The sequence below is a fragment of the Phasianus colchicus genome, chromosome 2 (assembly GCF_987193195.1).
Source record: "Phasianus colchicus chromosome 2, bPhaCol1.hap1.1, whole genome shotgun sequence".
In the NCBI taxonomy this organism is placed as follows: domain Eukaryota; kingdom Metazoa; phylum Chordata; class Aves; order Galliformes; family Phasianidae; genus Phasianus; species Phasianus colchicus.
The window spans coordinates 67,947,416-67,965,039 of NC_143437.1; the positions used below are offsets into that span (position 1 = coordinate 67,947,416).

At 37.1% G+C, this 17,624-nt stretch overlaps 1 protein-coding gene across 2 annotated transcripts in view; it reads left to right on the top strand.

Annotated features, from left to right (window-relative positions):
• ATG5 (autophagy related 5) overlaps positions 1–17,624 on the top strand; it is a 70,646-nt gene that overhangs the window by 40,170 nt on the left and 12,852 nt on the right. Inside the window, exons 7-8 of one of the 2 annotated variants that reach the window (XR_004169398.2) lie at positions 4,221–4,338; positions 13,471–13,622. Coding sequence is in view for 1 of the 2 variants with exons in the window: in XM_031611273.2 (XP_031467133.1) it covers positions 4,221–4,338 (118 nt within the window). In the remaining variant the exon portion in view is untranslated. The remainder of the gene's footprint in view (positions 1–4,220; positions 4,339–13,470; positions 13,623–17,624) is intronic. The other variant, XM_031611273.2, reaches the window with a different exon arrangement.

Genomic DNA, 17,624 nt, shown 5'->3' on the forward strand with positions numbered 1-17,624 from the left:
TTCTGTGTACTCACCTGTTTGCATTTTGCGGATGGAAGACAATGTTTACCCTGCAGTTTATGTGTACTCCTTCCTACCTCAGATGCTGTTTGTTGCACAGACTGACTTGCTGGCTTGTTCTGGCTATGGAATATTAGATGTTTACATGTGTAAAAAGCGCTCCATTATAGTACTCTTAGTACTTATTTCATTACTTATTTCCAAGAGCCAGTCAACTGTTTTTATTGGCCATATTCTGCAGGTAACAGGATATGTGAAATGAACTTAAGAGTTAGGTAATCTCTCTTAATATGTAACTTGTTTCTGAATAAGAATAAAAAATGCACAGCAGTTGAAGCAACTACAGATAACATTATTAAAATTCAGAACTTGCTTCTTTACACATGCAAATGTTTCTTCCTGACATAAGTTCTTACCTGAGGTTATTGGTGATTTACCATCTTAGCTGTCATTTCCATTTAATCTTTCAGTCTGATATTATGCCTGTTTAGCGAGTGGAGTGGTTGTTTACTTGTTTTAAATAAATAAAAATTCCTTGTGCCTTTTCCACGGTGAAGGAATCAGTCATTCTGGTCTAATGTGAGGCAAAAAGAAGCTAAAGACGCCAAAATACTACAGAAAAACAGAGTCAGCAGCAGTGAAAGAATAGTTTTTGTGATATATGGTTTGGCTGTATTGTGCTTCTAGAAAGGCACAGCTCTGTGACTGCAGTAATTTACCATTTTTTCAATTAGTTATTTTTTCACTACTAAGATTTTTAACTGAAAACATTTATACAAAGCAGAAGACATCTTAGAACATATTTTTCAGTCAAAAATCAATTTTAAATATAAAATATATAGCACTATTTTATTTTCAGGGAGTAGTAAATGTTCCTGTATTTTTCATTTGTATTAAGTAACTTGAATCACTGTACAAACTCTTACTAATACTTTTAAACCTTCTTGATTGAGTTTAAACTGGCTTAAACAAAGTGATGGGCTATCTAATCTAGGGGAGTTGGAGATTCGTGATCCTTGAGGTCCCTTCCAACCCTGGCCATTCTGTGATTCTGTGATGTTGTAGTCTTGTTTTTTTTAGTGGAAAGTGGTTCATTACAAAGCAATGTAGACTATGAACTTGGCAATTTTCTGAAACTACAGAGCATGTAGGAATGTCAAAGCTTATGATTTTAGGCTGTCAGTTTATGCACATATGGGAATTAAGAGGAAATCTTTCATTGAGCGCATTCAACAAGTGTGGCAGCTTTTATTTGTTTGAATACAGTTAGAGTAGCAGCAGAATATTCACTCAGGAAGTCAAAATCCCTTTCTTTGATCAGAAATAATGGTAACAGTGATTTTTCCAGATAGAACCCAGCAGTTTGTGAGTTAAGTTTTTTTCATTTTATGATGCATCCTGCATAAAATGTCTAATTAAATTGTGGATTTCATGCAGTATTTGATATTCTGTCAGTTCTGAAGGGGACCAGGCATGCTGAATACTCTTTTTGGCAGGAAGACGATGAAGAAAGTTGTAATTGCTAACACAGTGTGTAACTACATAGCTTGCCTCTGATCTTCTGATGCTTTAAGCTGCCTTAAAGGTCGTCTTAAAATTTTACCTCTCCAATAACTCTTCTCAATGCCAGTGTTCCCAAACAAGTAATTTTAATCTATATCTTCTCAGTGTAGTGTCATTTATTTTCTCTGTCACTTTCCTTAGAACAACAAAAAACACTGTTCTGTGTGTAAAGCACAAGGTATGTAGTGCTGTGTAGGCAGTGTAGAAAATTTTCGGTTGCAGTAATTCTAGCTTCCTACAAGGTGTATTATCAAAATTGAATATTTCCTTTAACAAAACAAACAAACAAACAAAAAACAACAAAAAAAATTGTTACTGAATTATGGATGTGATCAGTGTAAAATACACCCAAAATTTTGGAGCAGGTAATTTATCTTAACATGCTCTATACTTAAGGGCATTTCCCTTCTAGATCATTAGCAATTACTGATCTGTTCATCTGTAGTAACCTGCAGATGCATCCAGCATCTTTTGAAAAGCTCACTGATATATTGGTGCTATGCTGTGAAATACAGTAAGTGCTGTATTCTGTCGAAGCTATAAAAGTGATAATAGGAAAAATAACAATGTGTGGTGTATAAAATTGTTGACAGTTAGGCAGTGATGTCTGTGGGTTAGATTACAGATAGCAGTGTTTTGTGTGATGGATTAAACGGATATTGGACAAAAAGTTACCTTATGTAAGAACTTGCTCATGTTGACTGTTTTTTCATATGTTGTTGCAGTAAATATGGGAGTAGTAGAAGGCTGTAGACATGTTGGGTTTATATTGCTAGCTACTACACTTCAATGGAGGTGACAGATTTTTATTTCTAAGATGACTTATGCTGTTATATGACTAAGGTGCTTAGAAAATTTATCTTACAAACACTCTAGATTGTAGGATGGGACTTTTGACTCTTTGAACACAAAAAGCATCTGCTGTATTGCAGGGAAGAAATATAAGCATGAGGGAAATATTCTTCCTGTCGAATTATGTGTGAGCTGTAGTCTTTGTTTAAACAATTAATGTGCTGTTACTTCTATCATTTTAATATTGATGAAGACCAGTGGTTTTTGTTTACATTACCACATCTGCATTGGTCAATGCTTAAAAATATGAAATTGAATTCATTTTCTGTAATGTTTTGTGATGCCCCAACTGCTGTGGGCATTGCTTTGCAGCAATCAGCATCTATGTGCAAGACCTGCTGGAAAATACCTTTTGGACTTTTCCCTCATGTTGTAATACAGCATTAGATTATTATAACTAGGAAAAAGATGCTAAAGAATAAGAAAAAGGAATAAGCACCTGGGAAACTCTTAGCTCAAAAGTCTACAGATTGTAACCGCTTTACTTGGTGCCACCTTCTTGTACTTATTTCCATCTCTGTTACTTCGGATGGTAAGCACTTGGGAGTTGTGATTAGACTTCTGTAAATATATATTTTTTAATTGAAAAATGATAAAAAATACTTTTGGCAATAATGTCATAGTGTTTTGTTGTTGTTGTGTTTTCTAATTTTTTGGAGGTACACTTCAGTGTTTCTGGATGTGGGCCCAGGCACCCTGCACTGAGTGTCCATGCTGGAGCTTTGGGCCAGATGGACCCAGAGGTCCATCAGTCTCAGCCATCCTGTGATGCTGTGAATATGCTGTGTGAGAGTTCGTTTCTTGAGTGTGTGTCTGTCTGAGGTGAATCCTGTTGGCTGTGTGCCCGCCGTCACTTTTCAAAGGTTCAGACATTTCATTAGTGCTGTTTATATCTGTGCTTTGCTACCCTGAGGACAGAGAATTGACTCTCCATCTGATCAGTCTTGATAAGGAAAACTGGGAAAAAAGCATTTCTCCATTTATGGAGACTGTTAACAAGAAGCAAGATGTACCTTTGGTTTCATTTGGTATCTTTTATCTCATGGGATTATTTTAAAATAGTGTTTTTTTATGTTGAGTTTGTGATTTGTTTATATATAAGTAATCATTTTTGGACAGGAACAACTTTTTTGAGCGATAGGAAACTAAATTTGGAAGGAGACACTGGTTTGCATTGTTCTTTCCCTTCCTGATGGTATGTGATGGAAGTACAGCTTACTGGAGCCCAGTCACCTGGGACGCTGGCCACATCTGTTCTGTTTCTTGGGGCTGAAATAGCTAGAATTTTTGAACAAATGTGGTATAAAAAAATCACTTATCTTGAGCTGTAAAGGTACTTGTTTGCTATTCGAAGTGCTTAATGTATTTCTAAAAGGAAATTGCAGGAAGGTACTGGATATTTATTGCAGTATTGATTTGACTTGGCAAATATGCCGATCTCTTTAAGTTTGTGTTCACTGCTTATTTACTTAAATGAAGATTACTTCTGTGCTCAAGCAGATCCTACTCCCATAACGGAAATTATGGATTAAAAAAAACAAAAAAACAAAAAACAAAAAACACCCCACACATTTCCATGCATATAAATGATTTTCACAGTTTTGAGTGTTAATGTACTTAAAATTGTTAACAAACTAATTCCCCTGCACTTCATCATGAATGTAATTCAAGAAGAAAAAAAGCCAGGCATTGCTTCTTCTGCAGCCTCTCATTCAAGGATGTCTTATCTCTGTCTCTGATAGTGTCACCATATATTTGCATGGTCTTTAAATTGTTGTTTTTTGCTAATTTTGTTATTAAAACAGGCAACAACAGAGAGACCTTTTATACAAAAGCTGTTTCGACCAATTGCTTCTGGAGGACAATTGCACACTCTGGGAGATCTTCTAAAAGATGTGTGTCCTAGTGCTATCACCCCTGAAGGTACTGTAAAAATAACTTTTATCCAATAAAATTATGTATCATTATGTATTTATGTAGTATATGAAAATAATAAGCAAATAAAAAATAAATTCTTTTAATGGGATTTTTTTTTTTGGAGGCAGAATTCTGTTTCAGTATCAGAGTTGAAGATTTCACTTTTCCTTGGCCAATCAGAGTGCCCACTATATATCACCTGCAGTGTTTGGAGAGGATAAAAGTGAGTCCTTTGGCACTCCTGAAAAATTTATCCCAGGAAATTTTAATTTAAATCTCACCTATGCCTTAGCCATCGTGCTGCTCTTAATAAAAGCATTCATATTTTATCTTCTACAATTTTAACAAATATTCTTAAAGTAAAATCAAAGGAAGTTTTAAGTTTGTTTAATTTTGTATTACATTTTCGTACATCAAACTCGAAAATGGATTATAATTTAAGGCTTTTTCATGTTGAAATCTGACCTTTAAAAGCACACCAGAAAATAAGAGATTTATGCATGGTTACTAACAATTCTTGTGTGACTGGATACCAGTTATATTGTGTAGCATCATATAATTTCATGCAATAGCATTTGTTAATTAGCACTTATAAACATTTTTGGATTCTGTATTAGCCCAGAGATTACAACTGTTGGAACTCTTACTTTTAGATGGGGTAAATGGGAAAGTTATGTACTCTGCAAAGTGACATAAAATTGTCTAATGTGAAATGTTTTCCATCTTGTTCTTACTCTTGTCTCTTATCAGTCCCTATAAAAGAGGTGATTGCTGTTTGGTTTTTTTTCAGTCAATAAATCACAATCAATTTTGAGAAATTTATGATAGTTTAGAAAAGATTGTGACACAATTTACTGGTGCAGTATTAGCATCTTTTTACAGTAGAACACTAAACTTGATATCAGTGTAAAAATTTATGAAATGTCATGGATTTGAGTAAGAAACAATAAGTTGACGTTAGAAATTGTCTGACATCAAACTGTTTTTAACTCCTTTTTAACACTTGTTAACACGTGAGCAATCATTTCCATAAAGAACAAAAGATAAGAAAAACATGGCATGTTGCTACTCATGTGCCACTTTTTCTTAAAGCAGTTCTAAATTTCAGAGCATAATTTTAGGGAATGATATTATCTAACTGTCCAAAAGATATAAACAATATGCAAATGGATGCTTGAATGTGGGCACAAGCAATTTTAGCCATCTTCAAGTACTTGAGTTTCAGGATCCTAGAAACAGTAGTGAAAACAAACAAACAAAGGAAATTTTAAAAATATGGATAAGAAATATGTATATTAATTTTGAAGAGAGGAGCATAAATTAAATGAAAAAAAAACCTCAAAAGCATTTATACAGAAGTTATTTCAGAATATAAAGGATGCTTAATGTAATTTAATTTTGAGAGTACCAGTTACTTGACACTTCCCATTAATTTTTTTTTTCAGAAGTTGACAAATGCACCAGCCTTTAATAGCAGGATAGAAATTTGCTATAGCAGTTGCTTGTTTCATTTTTGTTTACAGGCTAAAATAAAAAACTGTGCTGTTTACTCATTGGAGGTAGAAAAATGGTAATTACTTGATAGAAAAGGAACTAAGAGAGTTACTGTTTCTGCACTTAAGAGGAAAAGAAGGTTGAAATTTGGCAGAAGGATTTCTTTTTATTGGAGTATACCTACCTTTTTGTGTATAAATCTGTTGAGATTTGGCCTACCTTTGATCCTTAAGATTCTGCTGAGAAACCTGCAAACTGAAGAGTTTGCTAACTTGATTCTTCATTTAGATATGAGCTATCTGGGATTCTTTTCCTGCAGTGCAGTTTCTTATTACTTTATTGTTACTCTTATGCTCTGGCTGTTCTCCTCATCTATTAGGTAGCAGAAAGCTGTCTAAGCTAAATGCAGAAAATAACATGAACTCTTTGGGAGATGTGGATATAGACTGGTACAAAGAGCCTGAGGAGGGAGAGAGAGACTGACTGAACAAGTAGTTGGGAAAACAATGACAGATCATCAAACGTGGTGGGGAGAGTGACTATGAATAATGCAGTAGGATAAAAGAGAATGGGCAAAAGACAAAAAGTGACATAACTGAACACCTGGGGAGAGTAATTAGGATGTGAGATGATAAAAGAATGAGGGAGGAAGAGAAGTGTCTTTCAAGTAGATTGTGTGCTGAGATTATATAAGGTATCCAGATTAGGACTGGAGATCTTGCTGGTAAAGTGATTCAGGTGGTCTAGAGACCTGTTTGGAGAAACAAATTGAATTAAAAATTGAGAAGTCTCTAGTGCTCTAATGGGAAGATGAAGGCAGTCACAGAGATAGAGGCACTTAGACACTGAACTGTGGAACTAGGGCAAAATGGAGGGATGATTGAGAAGGGTCATTTTCCATAATATGGAAATATCCATAGATGGATACCCCGTGACAACAGTGATTCTTACTGCTGAGGGACATGCATGGGGAAGGTCTGTGAACAGAAGAGGTATGAACAGTAGCACTGCTTTAGGTTTGACTGCTTCAGTTCATCATACACTGTTCGCTGGAGGTTCAGCTTAGCCAATAAGTGAGGGATGGGACCTAAGATAATCAGCCATCTACTTGTCTTAGATCACTGGGAAAATGTAGCTGGGTGAGGTGAAAAGGGAGGGAAAGAACAGAAGATGCTGGTTGATCTGAGTGATTGTTTTTGTGCAGTCAGCAGCTACCTTTTCCCACATGTGCTTCAATTCAGTCTGATCTGTCTCTCCCTGACTGAACTGAGTAGTTTCTGACCACTTTGCTGGTAAATGAGAATTTGCAAACATTTTTGGAAATCTGGGATGCAATGTGCAAATGTTTTCCTTCAAATGTAGTTATATTCATTTGAGGTTGAATAGTTGAAATTTAGAAGGTGTTGGAATTGTAGATCGCCTATGCAGTCTTAGTTTCTGTACACATGCACACTGATCATTTTACTGCTTATAGTTGTATCCCACCATCTCTCCCTCTTTTTATTCTCTGAGATTTGTGTCTTCCTTGATAGGCAAGGCACATCTTATGGTCTGTGTAGTGAAAGATCATTTTCTGGATTGTTGAAATGAAAGATGGCAAATGTCCTTCAGGAAGTGTTATGATTAAGGCAGCTGATTATTGCTCTTTGGAATGGTATTAATTTCTTTCTCCACTAACAAATTCATTATTATGGGATACTGGGCAGGCTGAATAGTATGAAACAACCGATTTTAAAGATGGGAGCACCAGAGAATTCTGGTGAAATTGTGTTCTGCTGAAAAGCATGATTATTTGTACTTAAAATCAGTGAGGTCTCAGTTAGGCTTTAAATGTACAAATGCTAGGAACTCTGTAGTAAAGTTTTAGGCCTCTCAATACTCTTCTTCTCTTTCACCTTCCAAAAGATGGATATTTCTGGCCAAAATGTATTTTTTTTTACTTCAGTACATCTCTTTCCACAGGAAAATCTTGATGAATCTTTTCTGAAGGGAAAACAACCTGTCTGTAAGACTGCTTAAACTTAATGATTTAAAAATTGTCCTCGGACCTTTTTTGATACTTTCTAATTTTTGTGTTTTTAAATGTTGTCTTAATTTATAATTTACATTTACTCTGAGGCATTGAAGTAATGTTAGAAAATAAATGTCAAATGTATATTAGAAAATGATGGCAAACTTTTTTCCAAATCTCAGTAAGTATTACCAAAGTTTTAAATCCACTTGTTTCATGAGCAAAGAAAATATACTAGTAGCTAATCAAAGGCATGCTTGAAGACACACTAGATATTGGTGAAGTAGTTTTTTCTTATTTCCAGAAAATAATTTGGATAATTATTTAAGGCTGCTTTTTAACCCTCTTCTTTCGTGAGTTAATGTGTTGGTGACATTTGCTACATCTTTCTGTTAATGCAGTACGGTCAGTATGAGCTTATATTTCTTTCAATTTTCTTTCATCTGTTGTACTTTTTTCTTTTCTTTTTCCTGTATGGCCTTGTCTTTTCAGCTGGAAGCTTCATGGTAATTTCTGTCTATGGTGACATCCATAACAGAGCTTCATGCCGTGGGAACACGGAAGATATAAGATTTTCAAACACAGCATTTGTAGTTCTATATGTGAGCTGTTCCTGCTGCCAGACACTTAATGACCACCACAAGAAGAGGGAGGGAAATGTTTCAAGAGCCACCCACGGTGTCTATATGCCTTTTCTTTAGGAAATATGGATGTAATTAAGACTCTCTTTTAACTGCGCTGAGAAAATATTTCAATGAAAATAATTTCTATATACATGGATTTAATACATACACTGATTATCAACTGTTGAAAAAAACAATGTTAAGAATGTTGTCAGGAATAGAAAACATTACACAGTGACATTAAAACACATGTAATTAAAATGTTCTTGTAAAATACCAAATCGATATTACTGTGCATAATTGTTTATTAGCGTGCTTTATTTAAATTAAGAAGCTGTTTATTCAAGGCATTTATCATATGTTGAGATTGTCTATAGTGTAAAAACATGAGGAATTATTAGCCCCAGCATATACTTGCCTGCTTCTCCTCAAGCTGGTCCGTTATTCAGTAACATGTATATTATCCCACTCAGTGAATGCTGTACAGTACAAAACTGTCTGAGTTGCTGAATAGTTTCGTCTCTGTCACAGAGAGCATAGCAGTTTGTAACCCATTTGTCAAAACACTGTCAAGCAACTACTACCTTACTAATGATGATGAGAAAGTGGGAAGAAAAGCAGTAGTTTGAAATAGAACAAGCACCAAAAAGCCATTGAATTTCTCAAACTTTTGGAATTAACATTAATCATGTTGGTCGTATTTACCTGCAGATCAGACTTGAAAAATCTGTGCTTCTCTAGGTAACATACAAAGGTACTTGCTATTCATACACTACTATTTCTGACTTCCTAGAATTGTTAGCAATCCCAACTGGATGGTGGACGTTTTAACTTCATTAAATCTTTTGAGATGAATCTTTGAGATTTACTAGCACATTAAGCTACTTGTGTTTAATTTTCAGTTGCAGTGATCTTTAGTGCTGTGTGGAGTTTTTTTGGTTTTGCATTTGTTTCTATCTAGTTATTCATACATAAAACGAAGACAAGTTGGTCATTTAAGTTTTGGGCAGTGTTTAACTGTTTCTGATCTTGATTCCATCACGGAAGGGTACCACTACTTCAGATCTCTTTACCAACAGGTATTGACTCATTTTATTTTCATATTGATAGTTCTACAGCTGTTTCCTTTCTTTTGCATCACATTCCTTCAAAACTTTTATTATAGATGTACTTAGCTGTTATTTTGTTGTTCTTTTAATAATATACCGCATCCTTTAAAATTCCTCAAGGTTGGACCTTAGTGATCTTAAAGGTCCCTACCAAACTAAGCCATTCTGTATGATTGTAAGATTCATATAACTATTTTTGTAGTTTTTCAAACTTCAGCTAATTTCCCAGTAGATATTTCAGCGTATACAAGTACTATATCATTATCACTTCTGCTTTAATTCCTTCTTGCTTTCCATCCTTTTTTTCTTCTGGTGTTTGATTATATATATTTCTACTTTGGTTTCCTTGAGTCTCCCCCCCAATTTTTTTGTGTTGCTGTATACTAAAACAAAAGATTTACCTAGGAACTGTCTCGACTAGGGACCATCTCTCTCTATCAACATTTGTTTGTCAGTTTAAGTTAAAAGTTTTTCAGCTTTTACAAAGGTGAATGTTGTTGTTACTTAGGGTAGTCCAGAATAATATACTCAGTGTCCCCCTTTCATTCCAGCATTTTACATTCCAGAAATTCTATGAAAATCCTTTCCAGCCACCAGTCAAAACATTGAAGTTTTACTTCTTGTAGACTGTGTACTATATCATCTTAAATCTAAGCTTCTAACAGATGTCTTTCCTACCTCAACTTGCAATGGCAGCAGTTCTGGTTCTAGAAAAGCAGTCTTCTTTAAAAACAAACAAACAAAACCACCTTGAGTTACTGTTGTTGCAAACAAGATTCAGTGAATTATGGAGCTCTGTGGCCTGAGATGAAACTTGATAGTGCTTATGGGCTCTTGGACTAGTTTGTTACAGTGTGTATGTACTTAAAGTGGGGAAGATGTTAAAGACCACATGGCTTATAAATAGGGCATAAGATCATATGGATGATGTGGCAGAACATGTTACATAAGGGTATTCTAAAATTGCCAACTGACAAAATTAATTGGCTGTGTCTGTAGGGAGATAAAATCATGGCTATTTTTCCATACCATCCTACTTTATCACTTTACCATTGTCTTACTGCAGTTAGATTAAGCTATGTTGTTTACAGCGTGAATGTCATTTATGATGGATAAATAGAATTGAGTGTTAGCTATCTGTTGCAGCTGATTTTATGTACCTTATGATAGGGATTCCTGCTGCCAATTAAGGGACCTTTGCTTTCAGAAGTATCAACAGGGAAAAAAGTCAATAATTCCCAGCAATCAGAAAAAGTTTAGCTCATGTTTACAAGGTTTCCCCTAGAATTATTCCCAAGGATTCAGTTAGGAATGGTGACTCATCTTAATAGAAGAGAATGTACACAGTGTGATCCTGTGTTCAGAAGAATGCCTTGAAAATGCAAAGGGTTAAAATGGTAGAAAGCAGGATTAATCTGGGGGAGGGAAAGACCTCTTTCCTCTTCCACTGAAAAGTTTAGACGTTGTGTGTAATGTTAAGATTAAAAAAAATTGTATAATGCAGAAGGAAACTGCTTTCTTCCATTACTATCATGTCTAAACAATTCTGGATACAATTTTAATTTGCCAGTGTTGTTGAAGTCCTTGTAAAAGTTGTTTTGATTTTTGTCTCATGCTTCCTTGAAGCCCCAAATGGTAAACATTTGGACATAATGACGCAAACAGTAGGCTATCAATCAATCCCAGTTTTCACAGCATTGTTGTTCATTCAGAAAAGCTGTGTGAACTGACCTCTTTCTACAGCAGTGTCATTAGTTCTTTCAGAAATAAAATGAGGATCAAAAAGGCTTCCAGAATTTTTCTCTTAAGGCTTGCTGTACTGAATGATATTGTAAAAATTAGTGATCAACTGCTTTCAATTAACTCTCAGCTTTTTAAAATGTATTTTGTATGAGAGGCTACACATTAATTGTTTTTGTTCTCCCTCAGTTTTCTAAGCACTGGCTTCCAGGAAATTATTCAAACAGAAGATACAATTTCGATTAGATTTGACATGTGGGCTCTTAATTTTTATGCAAGTGACAATGTAATAGAGGAGTTAAGTATATACAGTATGAGTGTCTTTTGGTTGAAGTGAAATAAACCATCAGAGCTCAGAACTAGCTGGACCATGGGTTTACTGTGGGAGTTACAAAGCAAGGAGAGGAGCAGCTCAGCAGTGTCCCAATACTCACTACTTCGTGTGAACTGACTTGGGAAGTTTTTACTCCATGTCTTTAGCTAATAAGTCTGATTGTGCCTTTTGCAGGGCTGGCCTTTGCTTTTCAGTTCTTTTGAGGTGGTGATGTTGAAATATTTTTCCAGACCACCTAAATACAGAAGCGTAACTAGCAGTCTTAGACAGTTTAATGGCTGCACTTTTTTCCCATATGGATATGATAATATTGTAAAGGGCTACAGGCCTTGTAGTGTACAGACATGCAAAAAGATGTTTAAAAGCTCAGAATTTGATTACTGTTAATTCATTTTCTCCTCAATACTTGTACAAATTCCAGCTCACTGCCTTTTCTACTGCAAGACTCATTTTGTTAAGTCAGAACTAAAATTTAGGCTACTACTTAACCCATTCTGCCTTCTTTATGTCTTTGACTCAGTGGTGCTCTCAGTGTTAAAGGACATAATCACAAACACTGTCTCCTAGTTGATGTGAGTCATCATTTATCTGCCAGGCCATCTGCTTAGATTATCCTTCTGTAGCTGATTTCCTTCTTCCCCCTCAAATTTCTCAAACCTATTTGACCCAGTTCCTTATTTTAAGTTGAAGTGGAAAGATTTTTTATTTTTCAGTATTAAAATTGCATGCTTTTTGATTCAGTAGACCTTTTTTATCAAAAGGGATATAAGTCCAGAGGCTGGCTTGAGATTACTGAACTAATAGCTAATAGTCATGACCATTGACTATTGTCATGACCTTGTATAAGGGTACAAATACTCTGATAGTACGGCAGCTAGACTGTTTGTGGCTTTTTGTTAACTATCTTCATTTCTAAACAAGCTCTTTGTTTGCAGAGGACTTCTCTGTCTAAAAAAATGTTCTTGCCCTCAAAAAAGTGGAGATCTCATGGAAGTTCTCAGGAAGCAGCAGAGGCTGCTTTAAGGCTTGCTCCAACTTCACCTCAATCAACCGTATGAGAATTATCTCCTTGTGAGCCCTCTTCCCCTTTCCAGTCTTTTCCATTTAGCAACTTTTCTAATATCACAAGAATAGTGTGTTGTTGGTGTTGGGTTTTTTTTGTGACTTAAAAGTGGTTTCTGAGCATGCACTTGCACATGTATTCAAAATAGCTGAATGCAGAAAGAGGTGCAATAAATAAAGAAATAATCCTGTTTCTCGGACAAGCCTCTGGAAATTTGTTAAGCTTCAGCTAAAATTGTTCTGTCGGCCACCCAATAAGTTTTATTAGTATCAGACTCCAGACTATTCTCTTTAAATTTGTCAGAAAGCCAGTGCCTTTATTCAGGCACAACAAAGTGTGCCTGAATAGTTTTTATATGTCTGTTATTAACAGTAGTAGTACAAAATGGAGAAAGTAAAATTCTTCACAGAACAGAGTAACTTTTTTCAAAATTGAGTTTATTCCATTTGGAAACTATAAGGCAGCAATTCTAGAATTCTCCACGGATGAGAGTTGTGCTGCCTACTTGGTAGGCTGTACTAGAGCTACATTTCTTGGAAGATTTGAGGTGCCATCTCCAAGTTCCTGATTGAATGCTGTGGATCTGAAAATCTAGGCAGTTAAAAAAAGATTGGGAAACCTACTAGAAACAGGACAAGCTATGTCAGTAATACGCTTTGGATATGTGTTTTAGTAGGAAATCTGTTGGAATCAAAAGCGTCTTGACAAAATGTTTTGGTTGTGATGAATTTCTAGTTTTAAAAGGAATATTTTTTGTGTTTTAGGAGGAGACCTCAGGTTCTTTATGCACTGTATGGATATTTCAGTCTGTTCCCACTGAATTTATCACTTAGACAAAAGATGAGTGAAGAGTCAAAAAGGAATGAGGAATTAGAGGCACAGAGAGGTGATGTGGCTTGCACCTGGTCACACTGAGGTCAGTAGCAGAGTTAAGAACTGGGATTTCTTTGAATTCTGATCAAAATCAGTCTCTCACATCTCAAGCACAGTTCACTCAGTATGAGAGACTGAGGCATCAAAAATTTCACAGGAAATAAAAGCACTTTTCTTGTAGCTTCTCCTATTTTAGCTCTTTAAGCATGACCACAACAGCTGTAGTATATAAGCTATGTGGACTAACATGTTTGTTGTTGTTAGTTTAACAGAAGATGTAACAATGCTCCAAAATACTTCTTTTTTTTTTCAGTATGGAAATCATCCTGATAATCGTATCATAGAATCATAGGTTCATTATGTGTAATCTATACTGTAACTGGTGAAGGTGTAACTGGAGACTTTAGTAGGTTTCCCAGAGATTTCAGGAGACACTAGTAAGCCTTTGTGGAGGTTTACCAATGTAAAATTCTCAACCAGGATACTACAGTGACAGACAACAGAATTTTGTCCATGCTTTTACTTATACTAATATACAAAAGAAGGCTATAACACCTGATGTTTTCACAGTATGACTATTAGCAGTTCTCTGGTGTGATTGTGCTTTAGGCCAAGTAGTGCTCTACCAGAAAACTTCAGTGTTCATGGGTTGACAGTAGAGGGCATGTTCTTGGTGAGACAGTGGAATTTTAGAGTAGTTTGGTTTGGAAGGGACCTCAAAGACCATCCAGTTCAACCCCCCTGCTCTGAGTAGAGTTGCTTCTTGCTAGATCAGGCTGCCTGGGGCCCCATACAGCCTGATTCTGAATGCCTCCAGGGATGGGGCATCCACAACTTCTCCAGTTGGGCGGTCTGTTGTAGTATCTCACCACCTTAGCAGTGATGAATTTCTTTATCTAATCTAAATCTAACTTCTTTTATTTTAAAAGCCTAGTCCTACCTGATTACATTCCCTGAATCTCTGTTGTGGCTAAGATGAATTTGGCTGATCAGGCTCAAGTTGGCTCTTGCCTTGAGGTAAAGAGAATATGTCGTGTCCATTTAATGAGCTACTTCTATATCTTTAAATTAGCTTCATGTGCTGTAGCCTTATTGGGGGCTAAGTAAAATCATTCCTATTTTTCTCAATTCTCCTTTGCAGTCTTTTTCTTTCTGCCTTTTTGCATATATGTGTAACCCGATTTTCACAGAAGATAAACATCTTACAGGGCTAGAAAGAAGAGAAGCTGCTAAATGGGGGAAAGATTTTAAACTAAGACAAGAGAAGTTTAGGTTAGATATTAGGAGGAAGTTTTTCGCATAGAGAGGGGTGACACACTGGAACATGTTGCCCAAGGAGGTTGTGGATGCCCCATCCTGGAGGCATTCAAGACCAGGCTGGATATGAAAAAGCAGCAGCCTTACCAATAATGTAAGATGAATTAAACCACTAATAACGCTGTATTGTATTTACTCCATTCTATAAGGATTCAGCAGTGCTTGTTAATTGTAATTATTCCCTTCTTGAATGGCTCATCTTAGTCAAAGATGTTGGAAACTTCACATTCCATGGGTAAATCATATTTTTGTTTGGGAGAACATTTGCAAGAAAGGTGAAATTTGTTCTTAAACAACTGAAGTCTTATATAGTGGCTTGGCACATACAGAGATGCTGTAGTCATTGAAGAATGAATGGCTCTTGCGCCCCTTGCCCTTTTTCCTTGTTGGGTATTGTCACCACACTTACCATGGCAAAATATGATGAGAAGCTTTTCTAAGTCCCATATCGTGGCAGTTTGATCTCTTTGGGAAGAGGTGAATAGACTGCAAAGGGCTGCCTCTGAGAAACACTCATGATCAGATTGAGGGCTTGTGGGTTAAAATTAAGGACCAGACCAACAAAGGACTTCTGGTAGTTGAAGTCTGCTACAGGTTACCTGTTTGAGAGCAGCCTGCTGATGAGGCCTTTGTGCTTCAGCTACAAGAGGCGTTGCACTCGCAGGCTCTCATGCTGATGCAGAATTTCAGTCACACAGACATCTGCTGGGAAAGCAAGCAATTAAAGAAACTCCTAGACCAGGTGTTGGACAAACCAAACCGAGGTGAAGTTTTGCTGGACCTGCTGTTTACTAACACTGAGGAGATCATTGAAGAGGTTAAGATTGGAGGCAGTCTGGGCTGTAGTGACCGTGCCCTGGTTGAATTCACAGTCTTTAGGAATATGGTTCTGTCATAGAGCAGAATCAGAGCCCTGAATTTCAGGTGAGCAAACTTCCATTTGGTTAAGGAATTAGAGCACAAGAACTCTCCATTGCCCCAGCACAAGAAATCAAACCGAGAAGGCAGGAAGCTGACATGACTGACCTGCTGGCAAACCAAGGGAAAGCAAGAAAATGCATAGAGAGTGGAAGCAGGGACATGTGTCCTGGGAAAAATACAGGGATGCTGTCCAGACATGAAGAGATGGAATCAGGAAAGCTGAAGTGCAAATGAAACTGATCTTGGTGAGAGATGTGAAAAATAGGGTGTATCCCCTCTGATAAACGAGAAGGGATAACTTGCATGTTAAATACAATGGGAAAGGCTGAGGTGTTCAGCAAGTACTTTGCCTTGGTCTTCACTGGCTGTCAGGCTTCCCACTCCTCTTGTGTCCCTGAACCTCTAGGCATTAGTCAGGGGATCAAAATCACTTCCACTGAAAGAGCAGAGCAAGTTAGAGATCACCTCATGAGGCTGAATGTATACATGTGTACGGGGCCAGACAAGACGCATCCCAGGGTCCTGAAGGAACTGGCTGATGTGATTGCTAAGCCACTCTCCATTGTATTTGAAATTGACTGTCAGGTGAAGTTCCCAGTGACTGGAAAAAGGGAAACATCATTCCCATTTTTGAGAAAGGAAGACCCAGGGAACTACAGACAGGTGAGCCTCTTGTTTATGCCTGGGAAGATCATGAAGCAGATTCTCCTGGAAGCTATGTTAAGGCACACATGAGACGAGGAGGTGATCCAAGACAGCCAGTGTGGCTTCATCAAGGGCAGATCATGCGTAACCAATGTAGTGGCCTTCTATGAGTGAGGTGTTGGTGGACAAAGGAAGGACAATTTATGTTGCCTATTTGGACTTGTGCAAAGCCTCTGGTGTGATCCCGCACCACAACCTTGTTTCTAAATTGAAGAGAGATGGAGCTAAAGGCTGGACTATTTGGTGGATAAATAATTGATTGGATGGTTGCAGTCAGAGGGTTATGATTAATGTCTCTGTGTCCAGGAGGAGACTGGTGATGAGTGGTTTCCCCCTGGGGTCTGTCTTGGGACAGGTGCTATTCAATATCTTTATCAACAACCTAGATCGAGTGCACCATCAACAAGTTATCTGATGATACCAAGCTGAGTGATGTAGTTGATACAATAGAAGGAAGAGATGCTGTTTGGATGGACCTGAACAGGCTTTAAACCCATCCACGTGAACCTAATGAGGTTCAACAAGGCGGAGCACAAGGTATTGCACTTGGATTGGGGTAATTCCCAATAAGTCTACTGACTGGGAGAAGAGCTCATTGAAAGCAGCCCTACGGAGAAAGATTTGGGGGTCCACGTGGACAAAAAACTGGACATAAACTAGCAGTGTGCACTTGTAGCCCAGAAGGTCAACTGTATTGTGGGCTGCATCAGAAGAGGGGTGGCCAGCAGGGCAAGGGAGGTGATTGTCCCCGCTCTACTCTGCGTCATCTGAAGTACTGTCCAGGCTTGGAGTCCCCAGCACAAAAAAGATGTGGAGCTTTTGGAGCATGTGTAGGGGAGAACTGCAAAGAGGACTGAAACACCTCTCTTATGAAGAAAGGTTGAAGGAGTTGGACTTGTTTAGCTTGGAGAAGAGAAAGTTCCAAGGAAACCTTACTGTGGACTTCCAGTATTTGAGTAGAGCTTGTAAACAGGAGGGAAGTCCAATTTTTGTGTTCTGATAGTCACAGACAAGGAAAAATAGCTTTAAACTAAAAGAGCAGATATTTAGGTTAGATGTTAGTTGGAAATTTTTTACTCAAAGCGTGATGAGGTACTGACAC